Raw genomic sequence first — 16,906 nt, 5'->3', positions numbered from 1 at the left:
ATGAGAAGAGCGTGCTCTGCGCCTCAAGAAGATATGGGATTGGAGTGTGTTGTTTGGGGATCTTTTTATTTATTTATATATATATATATTTGAACTTTTACCCCTTTTTCTCCCCAATTTTGTGGTATCCAATTGGTAGTTATAGTCTTATCTAATCGCTGCAACTCTCGTACGGACTTCGGGAGAGGCGAAGGTCGATCCTCCGTAAAAACAATCGTCCTCCGTAAAAACAACCCAACCAAGACGTACTGCTTCTTGACACAATGCCAGCTTAACCCGGATGCCAACTGCACCAATGTGTCACAGGAAACGTGTGTGGATCTTTGAAGCAGGGCGTTATCTCTGCAACATGTCAGGATCTCTGTAGACAAGGAATATTATCTAGTGTCTCTACTCCTACTGCCATTACCTGATCCAATTCTTCACGTATATGCTGTATCCTGGCGCTAGAAGTAAATACAAAGGATACCGTATATATGTGAAGAATTGGATCAAGTGGTTGATGCATGCAAACTGACCCACATAAGAGCTGTCCAGCATGTCTCCTATCCGGAAGCAGTGAGACGAGTGGAAGAAAGGAGTGGAGTTGAAGAACTAATGGTAGCAGGAGTAGAGACACCAGAGAATATTCCTTGTCTGCAGAGGGATTCTGACATGTTGCATGTTAAAACAAGGTGGACTTTGTAGCATTTACTGCATTGGTTATCAACTGCACAGTGCGAACAGAGAGGAAATCGGAGAAAACAGGCATCATTGTGAGTGTGGCTGAGTGTTTATTAGGACTCAAGGATTTTACAGCAGAGGTATTACAAAGAATCCTGTTGACGAATGCTCCATCGTCACAGGCCCCGAGCTTGTTCAGGAGGGGATCAGAACTGTGCCTGAAGGAGTGGGGTGTTTGTTTATTCATGTTTTGTATGATGTGGGGTCTACCGCCCAATGGAATATTTTTTGTTTCAGTAGGTGGCAGCAATACATCATTTGGTGTAGTCTGTCATAAAACCTTAATTAATAATAATAAGAAGACCCCTGGTTATTAACTTGCGGGCGCTAGGACCCCAGCACGCCCCCCTGAACTGCAGGTCTTGCGTTGTCAGTCTGCTCATGCCAGAACGAACGGTCCGGGGCTGATTATTATCGCGCTACTGTCGCTGACCCACTGCTGTTTGCGCCTCTGCCCGAATCTGCTTTTCTGAAAGCCGGTGGAGTCAGCATCAAGACCGGTTGCACCATTAGCGTGCGGAGAGAAGTTTCTCAACACGACCGGTCATTTAGTACCGAGGTAAACGTTTATGCCTGTATAAGGGAAAGAAGTGCGCGAGGTCAGCTTTCTTACAGCATGTGATGTTTTGGTCAGTTCAATCCACGCGCTCCTTGCGGCACGCACAGACTCATTGAGCTGTCTCAAATTTTGTAGGGCCGTCTCTGCCCGGCTTTCGGGAAGTAAACTTGCCTAAATAACTTTTGGGTGTTGTCTTCAAAGTGTGCATAGCGGCTTGGTCGCAGTTATAACTGACTACATAGTGCTGGCATTTGGCTCTGGTTCTATTTCGTTCCGTAATGTGTCAGTTCAGTTGTCTATTTCTGTCCTTTAGTGTGTCAGAGTTCTATTTCGGTCTGTTAGTGCAGGGTTTCCCAAACTCGGTCCTGGGGCCCCCCCTGGGTTCACGTTTTGGTTTTTGCCCTAGCACTACACAGATGATTTAAATACCAACTCATCATCAGCTTTGATTATTTGAATCAGTTAACTAAACATGAACCGGAGGCAGGACCGAGTTTGGGAAACGGGGGGCAGGACCGAGTTTGGGAAACCCTGGGTTAATGTGTCAGTTGTCCAGTAGGCCACAACAGCAAGCTTGCTATGCATATGGTTCAAATATTCTCTGGACATCTTCCACATTTTACTGTGTGTGTGTCTCAGAGGACAGGCAATAGTTGGACATGTGGTTGAGTCTGTTTGCTTTGAGAGGTACTGGAGGGAAACACCAGGATGGGAATGCTGAGGACAGCAGATGACCAGACAGTGTTGTCTCCTGAGAACTAGGCACTAACACTCACCTGGTCCCTAACCTATTATAACTTAGAAGTAAAAACAACTATTTATGTTTTGTTTCTTTTCCAGGTCTCTCTTTGTACCATAGTTTCCCAGGAGTCTTTGCACTGGAGGACGTCGTACAGTGCCCCCCAGAAACAGTCCCCTTCTCTATCAACAATGACCCCACCTCAATGACCACTCATCCACTGTCAGTGTCCATCCATCCCACCCATCGCACCTCCACACCTGCCAGGGAACCAGGTACACTAGCAGTTAGGGGGAGATAAGCTAGGCCTTAGGCATTATTCACCTGAAATTGACCTCTGACCCCTGCTGTTTCCTAGGTGATGCAGCCTTGGCGTTTGTGTCCCACCCCTGTGTGAGCGCCATGCGAGGAGAGGAGGAGGAGGGCGGGAATCTTCTCTCAAGCACCATACAAGAACAAACCAGCTACGGAGGAGGAGGAGAGGGAGGATGGGGGCCTCAGAGTGACAACCTGAACCCCATGCAGCCCTCCCAGGTGGCCTCCCCACCCCTGCTGCAGCAGCCGCCCAGCAGTACAGACTGTAGCGGCGCCCCCACCTCAGACAGCCAACTACCACCTTACCCCCTTACCTTCCCTCACCGCCCACTAGCTCACCCCCAGTTCCCCCAGTTGCGCTGGGCTCGGCAGGAGCCTCAGGGGCAGGAGCAGCAGGCTGACGGTGGCTCCGTGGAGAAACATGGACCCCCCCAGCCCCCTCTCCCTCATCCCCAACCCTCCCTCCAGCCCAGTTTAGAGGAGCTGCCGAGCTATGAGCAGGCCAAGGCCCAGACCCAGGGACAACACCACTACCAGGACCAGCTGTATTATACACTGGAGGACCAGGAGAGCCTGCCTAGCCCCTCTCACACCCCAGACAGCCAGCTCTCAGCCTGGACCAGCTTAGCTCCTAACAGCTCCTCTGAGACCTCTAGCCCTGACACCAACACTGACCCCTCTCCTTTCCCCAGCCCCAGCCCACCCCTGGGCCCTCAGCAAGGCTTTATGAGTGATGGGGATGAGGCTGAGGGTTTGTCTATCTGGGGTGGAGGGGCCAATGGAGACTCTGCTCTGAGGGAACTGAAGCAGGGTCATGTGTATTCCCTCAGCCAGAGGATCCTCCAAATCAGCATTGAGACCAATGGAACTAGTAACCTTCCCTCTAGCAACCCCTCCCCCAGTTACTCCCCACCCCTAAACACAACCCCACTCACAGGATCAGTAGACCCCCGCGGACCCCCACCAGAGTACCCCTTCAAGCCCACTCAGCCGCCCTCCTGCTCCCCCTTAGGGAAACCCCAGCCCCCCTCCTCTCATTCTGAGCTGGGCCCTCCCTTCATTGACTCCCCCTCTTCCACAATAATGGACTGGTCCATAGTCCAGCCAACCAGAGCTGAGAGCAACCCCCCACCTGAGTACCAGAGCAGGCGACACCACCCCGGGGCCCTAGGGGGTCCCTCAGTCCAGTACCACCACAGTCCCACACCCTCCCAGACCCACACCTCCGCCCTTCTCCCCAACATCCAGGCCCAGACTTCTACCCGTGTCTCTCAGCTCCAACCTCAGCCTCAACAACCTTCCCCAGGCCCCTCCGGTGTGGAGGTGGTCATGGCAGCCAAGGTGCAGCAGATGGTCCAGCTGCTGTGTGAGGAGAACCAGACTCTGAGACACGAGCTGCTGACACACAGAGAGAAGGCCTCCAAACTGCACTGGGTATGAGGGAGTTTGTATGTGACTGTATAACTGATTCACTATAACCTTATAGGCCCATTACAGTCAATATTTTAATGTTTTGTGTGTTTTGTATCATATTGTGTTTTATATCATATTGTACAACAGCTGATAAAATGAACACTGTAAAAGTGTGAGCACATTTGATCATTGTTACTTCCTGATAGTTGCTTGTTGAAAATACAATCTACACAGGACCTTATAATCAGCAGTTTTGGCTTTCCATGGTGACATCACCATGTGGTAAATTGATTAATAGACCAATAACAAATAGTTCCAAACCTCTCTGCCAATAACAGCTACGTTTCAGTTTTCCCCTCCCCGTTTAGACCACTCCCAGACAGTCCTAGCTGAATTCTTGCTTGAGAAATGGTTTTGCTATAAAGATATTTTTGAACATTTGAATGGAACTATATCACGGTAAGGTACTTAATTGTTACCCAGAAATGATTTGATATTGATATAAAAACTGCTTCATACCAGGGTTTAACAACCCCCCCCCCCCCCACACACACATTTTTGTACTAACCCTAAACTGGCACACCTGATTCAATTAGTCAACTAATCATCCACTCTGCCTTAAAGCATTAGGGGAAGAAACATATCTGACCCTATTTCAGTCTTTTCTACGAACTACTCTTCCTTGTACTGCAGTTAGAGGAGGAGCTCCAGAGGATCTCTGAAGAGTATGATTGGCTGATGAAGAGCTCGTCAAAGAGGGAGGGACTGGACCGAACCATGAGATGCAAACTGGAGGGGGAGATTAGACGCCTGACTGTCTTCAACAGAGACCTGAGAGGTAGGACAGGAGGGAGGGACCTGTAAAAGGATGTTGAAAATAAAGTAAATAATAATTGGGTCCTTAAAGTGCCGTCACCCTTTTTTCAACCTTCTTCTTAGCTGTATGTTTGGGATCTGGGTCATTTTGACCAATAAGTTGTGTTAATAGAAGAAAGAGGAGTTGAACATGTTCATCTATGTTGTATGACTATGTTATGACTGTGTCATGTCTGTGCATGACTGTGCCATGTCTCTGTATGACTGTGCCATGTCTCTGTATTTATTAATTTCACCTTTATTTAACCAGGTAGGCTAGTTGAGAACAAGTTCTCATTTGCAACTGCGACCTGGCCAAGATAAAGCATAGCAATTTGACACATACAACAACACAGAGTTACACATGGAATAAACAAAACATACAGTCAATAATACAGTAGAACAAAAGAAAACAAAAAGTCTATATACAGTGAGTGCAAATGAGGTAAGTTAAGGGAGTTAAGGCAATAAATAGGCCATGGTGGCGAAGTAATTACAATATAGCAATTAAACACTGGAATGGTAGATGTGCAGAAGATGAATGTGCAAGTAGAGATACTGGGGTGCAAAGGAGCAAGATAAATAAATAAATACTGTATGGGGATGAGGTAGGTAGATAGATGGGCTATGTACAGGTGCAGTGATCTGTGAGCTGCTCTGACAGCTGATGCTTTAAGCTAGTGAGGGAGATATGAGTCTCCAGCTTCAGAGATTTTTGCAGTTCGTTCCAGTCATTGGCAGCAGAGAACTGGAAGGAAAGACAACCAAAGGAGGAATTGGCTTTGGGGGTGACCAGTGAGATATACCTGCTGGAGCGCGTGCTACGAGTGGGTGCTGCTATGGTGACCAGTCAGCTGAGATAAGGCGGGGCTTAACCTAGCAGACTTGTAGATGACCTGGAGCCAGTGGGTTTGGCGACGAGTATGAAGCGAGGGCCAACCAACGAGAGCGTACAGGTCGCAATGGTGGGTAGTATATGGGGCTTTGGTGACAAAACAGATGGCACTGTGATAGACTGCATCCAGTTTGTTGAGTAGAGTGTTGGAGGCTATTTTATAGATGACATCACCGAAGTCGAGGATCGGTAGGATGGTCAGTTTTACGAGGGTATGTTTTGCAGCATGAGTGAAGGATGCTTTGTTGCGTTATAGGAAGCCAATTCTAGATTTAATTTTGGATTGTAGATGTTTAATATGAATCTGGAAGGAGAGTTTACAGTCTAACCAGACACCTAGGTATTTGTAGTTGTCCACGTATTCTAAGTCAGAGCCGTCCAGAGTAGTGATGCTGGACGGGCGGGGAGGTGCGGGCAGTGATCGGTTGAATAGTATGCATTTAGTTCTACTTGCGTTTAAGAGCAGTTGGAGGCCACGGAAGGAGAGTTGTATGGCCTTGAAGTTTGTCTGGAGGTTAGTTAACACAGTGTCCAAAGAGGGGCCAGAAGTATACAGAATGGTGTCGTCTGCGTTGAGGTGTACCAGAGAATCACCAGCAGCAAGAGCAACATCATTGATGTATACAGAGAAGAAAGTCGGCCCGAGGATTGAACCCTGTGGCACCCCTATAGAGACTGCCAGAGGTCTGGACAACAGGCCCTCTGATTTGACACACTGAAATCTATCAGAGAAGTAGTTGGTAAACCAGGCGAGGCAATCATTTGAGAAACAGTATGACTGTGCCATGTCTCTGTATGACTGTCATGTCTGTGTAGGACTGTGTCATGTCTGTGTATGACTGTGTCATGTCTGTGTATGACTGTGTCATGTATGTGTATAACTGTGTCATGTCTGTGTATGACTGTGTCACGCCTGTGTATGACTGTGTATGACTGTGTATGACTGTGCCATGACTGTGCCACGTCTGTGTATGACTGTGCTACGTCTCTGTATGACTATTATGTCTGTATATGACTGTGTCACATCTGTGTATGACTGTGCCATGACTGTGCCACGTCTGTGTATGACTGTGCCACGTCTGTGTATGACTGTGCCACGTCTGTGTATGACTGTGTCACGTCTGTGTATGACTGTGTCATGTCTGTGTATGACTGTGTTATGTCTCTGTATGACTGTGCCATGTCTCTGTATGACTGTGCCATGTCTCTGTATGACTGTCATGACTGTCATGTCTGTGTATGTCTGTGTGTGCCTGTGTATGACTGTGTCACGTCTGTATCACGTCTGTGTATGACTGTGCCACGTCTGTGTATGACTGTGCCACGTCTGTGTATGACTGTGCCACGTCTGTGTATGACTGTGCCACGTCTGTGTATTACTGTGCCACGTCTGTGTATGACTGTGCCACGTCTGTGTATTACTGTGTCATGTCTATGTATTACTGTGTCATGTCTATGTATTACTATGTTATGTCTGTGTATGACTGTTATGTCTCTGTATTACTTTGTTAAGTCTGTGTATGACAATCATGTCTGTGTATGACTGTATCACGTCTGTGTATGACTATGCCACGTCTGTGTATGACTGTGTCACGTCTGTGTATGACTGTGCCACATCTGTGTATGACTGTGTCACGTCTGTGTATGACTGTGCCACATCTGTGTATGACTGCCACGTCTGTGTATGACTGTGCCACGTCTGTGTGTGACTGTGTCACATCTATGTTATGTCTCAGATCGTCTGGAGACTGCCAATCAACAGCTAGCGTGCTGTGAGCCAGAAGGAGAGGAGGATGGACATGCTGCTGAGCTTAGTAAGTGTGTGTGTTTGTGTCTGTATTTGTGGTATTGATGAGTGTTTGTGTGTTTGTGGTGTTGATGAGTGTTTGTGAGTGGGAATGAGGACACACCCAGCATTTAGGTTTTCTTCTCTTTTCTCCACCACTCCCTCTCTTCCCAGGCTAAATTCAGCACACATACAATTATCCCATTTCCTTTTAGCCACACACACACACACACAAACACACACACACACACACTTTTATTAGAGAGTCAGTGTGAATACAGACAGTGACCTCGTCTGGCCTGGAAACCCAAACAGAGAGGAACAGAGAGAACTTTCTCCTCCTGACCACCACCTTTCTCACATTATCACACTCTCACGCTCTATCTCTCTCCCTCCCTCTCTCTCTCTTTCTCTCTCACGCTCTCTCTCTATATCTCCCTCCCTCTCTCTCTCTCTCTATCTCCCTCCCTCTCTCTCTCTCTCTCCCTCCCTCACTCTCTCTCTCTCACGCTCTCTCTCTCTATCTCCCTCCCTCTCTTCATCTCCCTCCCTCTCTCTCACGCTCTATCTCTCTCCCTCCCTCTCTCTCTCTCTCTCCCTCCCTCTCTCTCTTTCCCACTCACTCTTTCTCTCTCTCTCTCTTTCCCACTCACTCCCTCTCTCTCTCTCCCTCCCTCTCTCTCTTTCCCACTCACTCTTTCTCTCTCTCTCTCTTTCCCACGCACTCCCTCTCTCTTCCACTCCTTCTCTCTCTTCCACTCCCCTCTCTCCCACTGCCTCTCTCTCTCTCTCTCTCTCTCTCTCTCTCTCTCTCTCTCTCTCTCTCTCTCTCCCACCCCTCTCTCTCTCTCTCTCTCTCTCCCACCACTCCCTCTCTCTCTCTCCCACCACTCCCTCTCTCCCCATTTCTCTCCCTCCCTGGGCACAATGAGAGAGGAGAAGAAGTGTTTGTTGTATTTCACTGGGCTGTCTGGTATGTAACACCAGGAATGAGGGATAGAGTGGGGAGGGAGAGATAAAGAGAGGGGGAGGCCAGTAGAGACAGGCAAAGGGAGGGAAAGGGGGGATATCTTATAGCATTTTTTGGACAGGTGCTCTTTCAACTTGTCAGCCCCCCCCCACAAACTACCCAAATACTCTGCACCATACCTCCTCCCCTCCTCCCTTTACACACACCTGTCTTTCTCCCCTCTTCCGCATGTGTGTGACATGTTAACCCAGAGACAAAGGGGAATGATCTGGTCTGTGCTGGGAATGCAGCCCAGCAGATTCCACTAAACCCCCCCCCCCCCCCCCCCCCCACCCCCTTAATCCACCATCCCCCCCCAACACACATCCACCCCTACCTAGAGTTTGGTCAACTGTAGAGCTGGATGCATTGTTGCTACCTCTGAACATTCCAGTCATGAGGAGTATCGGGTTCTCTAATTCTAACTTTAAAGGGTTAGTAAGTCTGATTTGAGCATTTTTTCTCTTATCTTTTATCTTCCCCCATTCCTTCTCTCTGTTTTCTCACTGTCTCTCAGGGGATGGACTGATAGAGAAAGAGCGTTTGGAGGAAGAGGTGGAGAAGCAGCAGCGGAGGGCAGAGCGACTGGAGTCAGCTCTGAGCAGCGCCCAGCAGAGAGCACTACACTTAGAGGAGGAGGTATACATCACGTCACATTACGTCACGGTATATCACGTCACGGTATATCACATTACGTCAAGGTACATCAACATCACGTCATGGTATATCACATTTCGTCACAGTATATCACGTCACGGTATATCACATTACGTCACGGTACATCACGTCACGGTATATCACATTACGTCACGGTATATCACGTCACAGTATATCACATTACGTCACGGTATATCACATCACGGTATATTACATTACGTCACGGTACATTACGTCACAGTATATCACATTACGTCACAGTATATCACATTACGTCACGGTATATCACATCACGGTATATTACATTACGTCACGGTACATCACGTCACAGTATATCACATTACGTCATTCATTCAGACACTTATTCACACACCATATACACATACAGATCAATCCAACATACTGTATCTGTGTCCATTCCTCCCTGGTCTGTGTGTGTGTGTGTGTGTGTGTGTGTGTGTGTGTGTGTGTGTGTGTGTGTGTGTGTGTGTGTGTGTGTGTGTGTGTGTGTGTGTGTAGCTGCGTGTGAAGTGTGTGTATGCGGCACGTGTGGAAGGGTTGCAGCATGCTGTGGTGCAGTTGCAGACGGCGTGTGAGAAGAGAGAGCAGCTTGAGAGACGCCTGCGCACACGGCTGGAGAGAGAGCTACACACACTGCGCACGCAACAGGTACCACACATAACGCTCTCTTGGCGGGTCATAACAATGTCATAACAGGTCATATGCTATTTATTAATGCATACAAGTGGGTCTGGATTGTCCTAAAACTGTTTCATTTTTTACATATGTCTCTTCCTTCTTCCACACCTCTGCCTCGCTCTCCTCCCCTCAGAGAGTGTGTGGGGGTGTGCTTGGGACCACTGGGCCAGGTGGGGGTGGGGGTGTAGGGGAGGGCAGTGCCCATGCTCTGAGGGAGCTGCTGAGGCAGAGGGAGGAGAGGGTTCTGGCTCTAGAGGCTGACTCTACCCGTTGGGAACAGAAGTACCTGCAGGAGAACGCCATGAGACACTTTAACATGGAGACTGCTGCTACAGCCAACACACACAGGTACACACACATCCCAACAGGTCACTCATGCACACAGGTACACACACATCCCAACAGGTCACTCATGCACACAGGTACACACACATCCCAACAGGTCACTCATGCACACAGGTACACACACATCCCAACAGGTCACTCATGCACACAGGTACACACACATCCCAACAGGTCACTCATGCACACAGGTACACACACATCCCAACAGGTCACTCATGCACACAGGTACATACACATCCCAACAGGTCACTCATGCACACAGGTACACACACATCCCAACAGGTCACTCATGCACACAGGTACACACACATCCCAACAGGTCACTCATGCACACAGGTACACACACATCCCAACAGGTCACTCATGCACACAGGTACATACACATCCCAACAGGTCACTCATGCACACAGGTACACACACATCCCAACAGGTCACTCATGCACACAGGTACACACACATCCCAACAGGTCACTCATGCACACAGGTACACACACATCCCAACAGGTCACTCATGCACACAGGTACACACACATCCCAACAGGTCACTCATGCACACAGGTACACACACATCCCAACAGGTCACTCATGCACACAGGTAGAGATGGCGCTGCAGTGGATAGAAGCTGTTTTCCACGGGCTCCTGACCAATTCCGCAGAGTTAAAATACATCATGATAAGCTGCAGACCGTACTAACTACCAACAGAGTTAAAATACATCATGATAAGCTGCAGACCGTACTAACTACCAACAGAGTTAAAATACATCATGATAAGCTGCAGACCGTACTAACTACCAACAGAGTTAAAATACATCATGATAAGCTGCAGACCGTACTAACTACCAACAGAGTTAAAATACATCATGATAAGCTGCAGACCGTACTAACTACCAACAGAGTTTTCATCTATATATTTCCTATCTGTCTATATACCTCCTCAAACCCATGCTGGCACTAAGACCACACTCAATCAGCTGCATAGGGCCATAAGCAAACAAGGAAATCCACACCCTGTGCCAGCGCTTCTCATGGACAGTGATTTTAATGCAGGGAAACTGAAATCTGTGTGACCTCATTATCACCAGCATGTTACCTTTGCAACTAGAGGTGACACAACTCTAGATCACCTCTACTCCACACACAGAGAGGTGACACAACTCTAGATCACCTCTACTCCACACACAGAGAAGTTCACAACTCTAGATCACCTCTACTCCACACACAAGAGAGGTGACACAACTCTAGATCACCTCTACTCCACACACAGAGAGGTGACACAACTCTAGATCACCTCTACTCCACACACAGAGAGGTGACACAACTCTAGATCACCGGGGCGGCAGGTAGCCTAGTGGTTAGAGCGTAGAGGCGGCAGGTAGCCTAGTGGTTAGAGCGTAGAGGCGGCAGGTAGCCTAGTGGTTAGAGCGTAGAGGCGGCAGGTAGCCTAGTGGTTAGAGCGTAGAGGCGGCAGGTAGCCTAGTGGTTAGAGCGTAGAGGCGGCAGGTAGCCTAGTGGTTAGAGCGTAGAGGCGGCAGGTAGCCTAGTGGTTAGAGCGTAGCGGCGGCAGGTAGCCTAGTGGTTAGAGCGTAGAGGCGGCAGGTAGCCTAGTGGTTAGAGCGTAGCGGCGGCAGGTAGCCTAGTGGTTAGAGCGTAGAGGCGGCAGGTAGCCTAGTGGTTAGAGCGTAGAGGCGGCAGGTAGCCTAGTGGTTAGAGCGTAGCGGCGGCAGGTAGCCTAGTGGTTAGAGCGTAGAGGCGGCAGGTAGCCTAGTGGTTAGAGCGTAGAGGCGGCAGGTAGCCTAGTGGTTAGAGCGTAGCGGCGGCAGGTAGCCTAGTGGTTAGAGCGTAGAGGCGGGAGGTAGCCTAGTGGTTAGAGCGTAGCGGCGGCAGGTAGCCTAGTGGTTAGAGCGGAGAGGCGGCAGGTAGCCTAGTGGTTAGAGCGTAGAGGCGGCAGGTAGCCTAGTGGTTAGAGCGTAGCGGCGGCAGGTAGCCTAGTGGTTAGAGCGTAGAGGCGGCAGGTAGCCTAGTGGTTAGAGCGTAGAGGCGGCAGGTAGCCTAGTGGTTAGAGCGTAGAGGCGGCAGGTAGCCTAGTGGTTAGAGCGTAGAGGCGGCAGGTAGCCTAGTGGTTAGAGCGTAGAGGTGGCAGGTAGCCTAGTGGTTAGAGCGTAGAGGCGGCAGGTAGCCTAGTGGTTAGAGCGTAGAGGCGGCAGGTAGCCTAGTGGTTAGAGCGTAGAGGCGGCAGGTAGCCTAGTGGTTAGAGCGTAGCGGCGGCAGGTAGCCTAGTGGTTAGAGCGTTGGGCCAGTAATCAAAATGTTGTGAGATCAAATTCCTGAGCTGACAAGGTAAAAATCTCTTGTTCTGCCCCTGAACAAGGCAGTTAACCCACTGTTCCCCAGTAGGCCGTCATTATAAATAAGAATTTGTTCTTAACTGACTTGTCTAGTTAAATAAAGGTTCAACAAAAAAACAATTACTCCACACACAGAGAGGTGTACATACTGTACATAGCTAACACGCCCTCCCTTTGGCTAATCCGACCATAACTATATCCTCCTGATTTCTGCTTTAAAAACAAAAGTAAAACAGGAGGTACCAGTAACGTGCTCTATACAGAAGTAGTCTGATGAAGCGGATGCTAAGCTAAAGGACTGTTTCCCTAGCACAGACTGGAATATGTTCTGGGATTCAACGGATAACATTGACGAGTTTACCACATCAGCCACAGGTATCATTAATATGTGCATCGACAACGTCGTCCCCACAGTGACCATACGTACTTATTCCAACCAGAAGCCATGGATTACAGGCAACATCCGCACTGAGCTAAATGGTAGAGCTGCCGCTTTCAAGGGGAGGGACACTACTCCAGACGCTTATAAGAAATCCCACTACGACCTCTGACGAGCCATCAAACAGGCAAAGCGTCAATACAGGACTAAGATCGGATCTTACTACACCAGCTCTGACGTCTGTCAGATGTGGCAGGGCTTGCAAACTATCACTGGTTACAAAGGGAAACCTACCTGTGACCAGACCAACGAAATGCCTTCTACCAGCTGTTCCGGACGACTGTGATCTCGCTCTCTGTAGCCAATGTGAGTAAGACCTTTAAACAGGTTAACATTCACAAGGTTGTGTGTGTGTGTGTGTGTGTGTAGGGACCCCTTGGTGGTGCACTCTCGCAGTGGTAGCTACAGTGAGATGACGGGCTGCACACTGTGTCAGGAGGATGATGTACAGCAGGCTACCAGACGCTGCAATGACATGGAGCACAGGTACACACAAACACACACACACACACATATATATATATATACACTGCTCAAAAAAATAAAGGGAACACTTAAACAACACAATGTAATTCCAAGTCAATCACACTTCTGTGAAATCAAACTGTCCACTTAGGAAGCAACACTGATTGACAATAAATTTCACATGCTGTTGTGCAAATGGAATAGACAAAAGGTGGAAATTATAGGCAATTAGCAAGACACCCCCAATAAAGGAGTGATTCTGCAGGTGGTGACCACAGACCACTTCTCAGTTCCTATGCTTCCTGGCTGATGTTTTGGTCACGTTTGAATGCTGGCGGTGCTTTCACTCTAGTGGTAGCATGAGACGGAGTCTACAACCCACACAAGTGGCTCAGGTAGTGCAGCTCATATAGAGTATATAGAGTTGAAGTCGGAAGTTTACATACACCTTAGCCAAATACATTTAAACTCAGTTTTTCACAATTCCTGACATTTAATCCAAGTAAAAATTCCCTGTCTTAGGTCAGTTAGGATCACCACTTTATTTTAAGAATGTGAAATGTCAGAATAATAGTAGAGAGAATTACTTATTTCAGCTTTTATTTATTTCATCACAATCCCCGTGGGTCAGAAGTTTACATAACCTCAATTAATATTTGGTAGCATTGCCTTTAAATTATTTAACTTGGGTCAAACGTTTCGGGTATTCTTCCACAAGCTTCCCACAACAAGTTGGGTGAATGTTGGCCCATTCCTCCTGACAGAGCTGGTGTAACTGAGTCAGGTTTGTAGGCCTCCTTGCTCGCAAACGCTTTTTCAGTTCTGCCCACAAATTTTCTATAGGAATGAGGTCAGGGCTTTGTGATGGCCACTCCAATACCTTGACTTTGTTGTCCTTAAGCCATTTTGCCACAACTTTGTAAGTATGCTTGGGGTCATTGTCCATTTGGAAGACCCATTTGAGACCAAGCTTTAACTTCCTAACTGATATCTTGAGATGTTGCTTCAATATATCCACATCATTTTAATCCTCATGATGCCATCTATTTTGTGTGTGCACCAGTCCCTCCTGCAGCAAAGCACCCCCACAACATGATGCTGCCAGCCCTGTGCTTCACGGTTGGGATGGTGTTCTTCGGCTTGCAAGCCTCCCCCTTTTTCCTCCAAACATAACAATGATCATTATGGCCAAACAGTTCTATTTTTGTTTCATCAGACCAGAGGACATTTCTCAAAAAGAACAAACTTTGTCCCCATGTGCAGTTGCAAACCGTAGTCTGGCTTTTCTATGGCGGTTTTGGAGCAGTGGCTTCTTCCTTGCTGAGCGGGCTTTCAGTTTATGTCGATACAGGACTCGTTTTACTGTGGATATAGATACTTTTGTACCTGTTTCCTCCAGCATCTTCACAAGGTCCTTTGCTGTTGTTCTGGGATTGAGTTGCACTTTTCGCACCAAAGTACGTTCATCTCTAGGAGACAGAACGCGTCTCCTTCCTGAGCAGTATGACATCTGCGTGGTCCCATGGTGTTTATACTTGTGTACTATTGTTTGTACATATGAACGTGGTACCTTCAGGTGTTTGGAATTTGCTCCCAAGGATGAACCAGACTTGTGGAGGTCCCAAGTTTTTATTCTGAGGTCTTGGCTGATTTCTTTTGATTTTCCCATGATGTCAAGCAAAGAGGCACTGAGTTTGAATGTAGGCCTTGAAATACATCCACAGGTACACCTCCAATTGACTCAAATGATGTCAATTAGCCTATCAGAAGCTTCTAAAGCCATGACATAATTTTCTGGAATTTTCCAAGCTGTTTAAAGGCACAGTATGTAAACTTCTGACCCACTGAAATTGTGATACAGTGAAATAATCTGTCTGTAAACAATTGTTGGAAAAATGACTTGTGTCATGCACAAAGTAGATGTCCTAACCGACTTGCCAAAACTATAATTTGTTAACAAGAAATTTGTGGAGCGGTTGATCTTGTCTAAAAGGCATCTTAATTGTTGATTTATTTGTATTGGTTCACTCTGTCTTTTAGTCAATAGGATCAATGTTGTGTTTTCTGTGTTTGTGTACAGGATAAGGAACCTGTATGCCCAGCTGATAGAGAAGGATGCGTTGATAAAGGTTTTACAGCAACGGAACTCTCGCGGTGACCTCAGCGCCCTCCGCCCTGCCCGCTCCACCCCCTCCATCTCCTTAGCAACAGGACTGCACCCACGACAAGCTTCTCAGACAGACGAGAGGAAAGAAAGAAACCACCTCCCATCCCTCCCCTTCCTCTCTTCCCCACCTTCCTCTTTATCTACCACCTCCTCCCTCCCTTCCACTCTTGCTTTCTCATCCACCCTCCCCTACTCCACTACACCATCTTATTCATCCACCCTGCCTTTCTCCTCCACCCTGCCTCTCTCCTCCTCCCTTCAATTCTCTACCCTCCCCCTCTCCCTCCCCTCCACTCCTCTCCTGTCCTCCCATTCTAAGACGGGTAGTAGAGACAGCAGCACTCAGACTGACAAAGGTTCCGAGTCCCTCAAAGTCCTGCCCCTCCCCAGCAGAGCCTGGCTGGGATTGGCCAGGACCCAGAGGACAGGTGAGTGACAGCTAAGACTGAACAATCAAGGAACAGTGAACCCAGTCCAAAATGTAATGTAAAACTGACCCCTAGTTCAGCAACTAAATTCTAACGTTGGATCTGATATTCTACATCTCTTCAGCTAAGTGTTCTTTCTGTCTCCATAGATAAGACTAGAGCCCAGCCCCCACACCTACCAGGCACAGACTTAGTGGAGATCCTTATCTAATGGACACGGTGGGGTCTTGTGAAGCTGCTGCTGAACAACTGAGGATGAAACAAACTAAAGTAACGATGGCTGACTGATAGACTAGTTGTGATGGAAACTGGAGGCTCATTGGATGGCAGAAAGAGAGAGAGAGAGAGATGGGGAAGACCTCTGTCCTGCTCTAAAAGTGTGCCTTTAGTCTGGTAAAGTTATTTTCAAGTTGTGTGTGTGTTTTTCTTCAGTTAAATGCATTTCAGAGGCAAGTTTGCTTTGTTGGAAAGCATGCATTTTCGTACAAATGAACGGTACAGAAAGATTAGATTTGTAAAACTTATTTCTGCTGAGAGTTAATATTGATTTCGTCCACAAAAACATTTCAAACTTCTTTGATTTGTAAATGGATTTTACTGTGCTGCGTGACAATGAATATAAACATGTACTCTGTCTCCCCCTGCTGTCAGTCTGTGTAACTTTGTTTTCTAATCAATTCATTGTATTACCCATCAACAATGTTGTATGTATGTATGTATGTATGTATGTATGTATGTATGTATGTATGTATGTATGTTGTTAAGGGCTGGAATAAAAGCCTGTTCACTGCTGACTTTGTCCCTCCAGGATCGGCATTGTCCATGTTTTACTGTTCACATACACACACAGAGTCCTGGATAATGAGGCCTTTTCTTTTCTACATGACAAAGCAGGAGAAACAGTGTGTGTGTGTTTCATACAGGCCTCATTACCTGAGAGGTTAATACTGTAAAGAATTGACAGCTGGTAAGCCTTCAGCGGAGGCACGTGGGCTGCTGTGGATGAGTGAAGCTGTAACATTACACTGATGTAAGTCTGTTACTTTTGCTGCCTTTCACTAAAGG

At 47.6% G+C, this 16,906-nt stretch overlaps 1 protein-coding gene across 1 annotated transcript in view; it reads left to right on the top strand.

The window, feature by feature from the left end:
* LOC129846183 (angiomotin-like protein 1) overlaps nt 1–16,479 on the top strand; it is a gene marked incomplete at its 5' end in the record, with an annotated part of 18,094 nt that extends 1,615 nt beyond the window's left edge. The window contains 10 exons of the mRNA XM_055914147.1: nt 2,123–2,296; nt 2,380–3,770; nt 4,443–4,587; nt 7,236–7,313; nt 8,812–8,933; nt 9,471–9,620; nt 9,784–9,998; nt 13,151–13,267; nt 15,327–15,841; nt 15,991–16,479. Coding sequence (XP_055770122.1) covers nt 2,123–2,296; nt 2,380–3,770; nt 4,443–4,587; nt 7,236–7,313; nt 8,812–8,933; nt 9,471–9,620; nt 9,784–9,998; nt 13,151–13,267; nt 15,327–15,841; nt 15,991–16,052 — 2,969 coding nt within the window. The remainder of the gene's footprint in view (nt 1–2,122; nt 2,297–2,379; nt 3,771–4,442; nt 4,588–7,235; nt 7,314–8,811; nt 8,934–9,470; nt 9,621–9,783; nt 9,999–13,150; nt 13,268–15,326; nt 15,842–15,990) is intronic.
* Between the last annotated feature and the right edge of the window lie 427 nt (nt 16,480–16,906).

Source organism: Salvelinus fontinalis, unplaced genomic scaffold (assembly GCF_029448725.1).
Source record: "Salvelinus fontinalis isolate EN_2023a unplaced genomic scaffold, ASM2944872v1 scaffold_0473, whole genome shotgun sequence".
Classification (NCBI taxonomy): Eukaryota; Metazoa; Chordata; class Actinopteri; order Salmoniformes; family Salmonidae; genus Salvelinus; species Salvelinus fontinalis.
The sequence above is the reverse complement of the archived record's forward strand: the minus strand, read 5'-3'. Positions and strand labels throughout refer to the sequence as shown.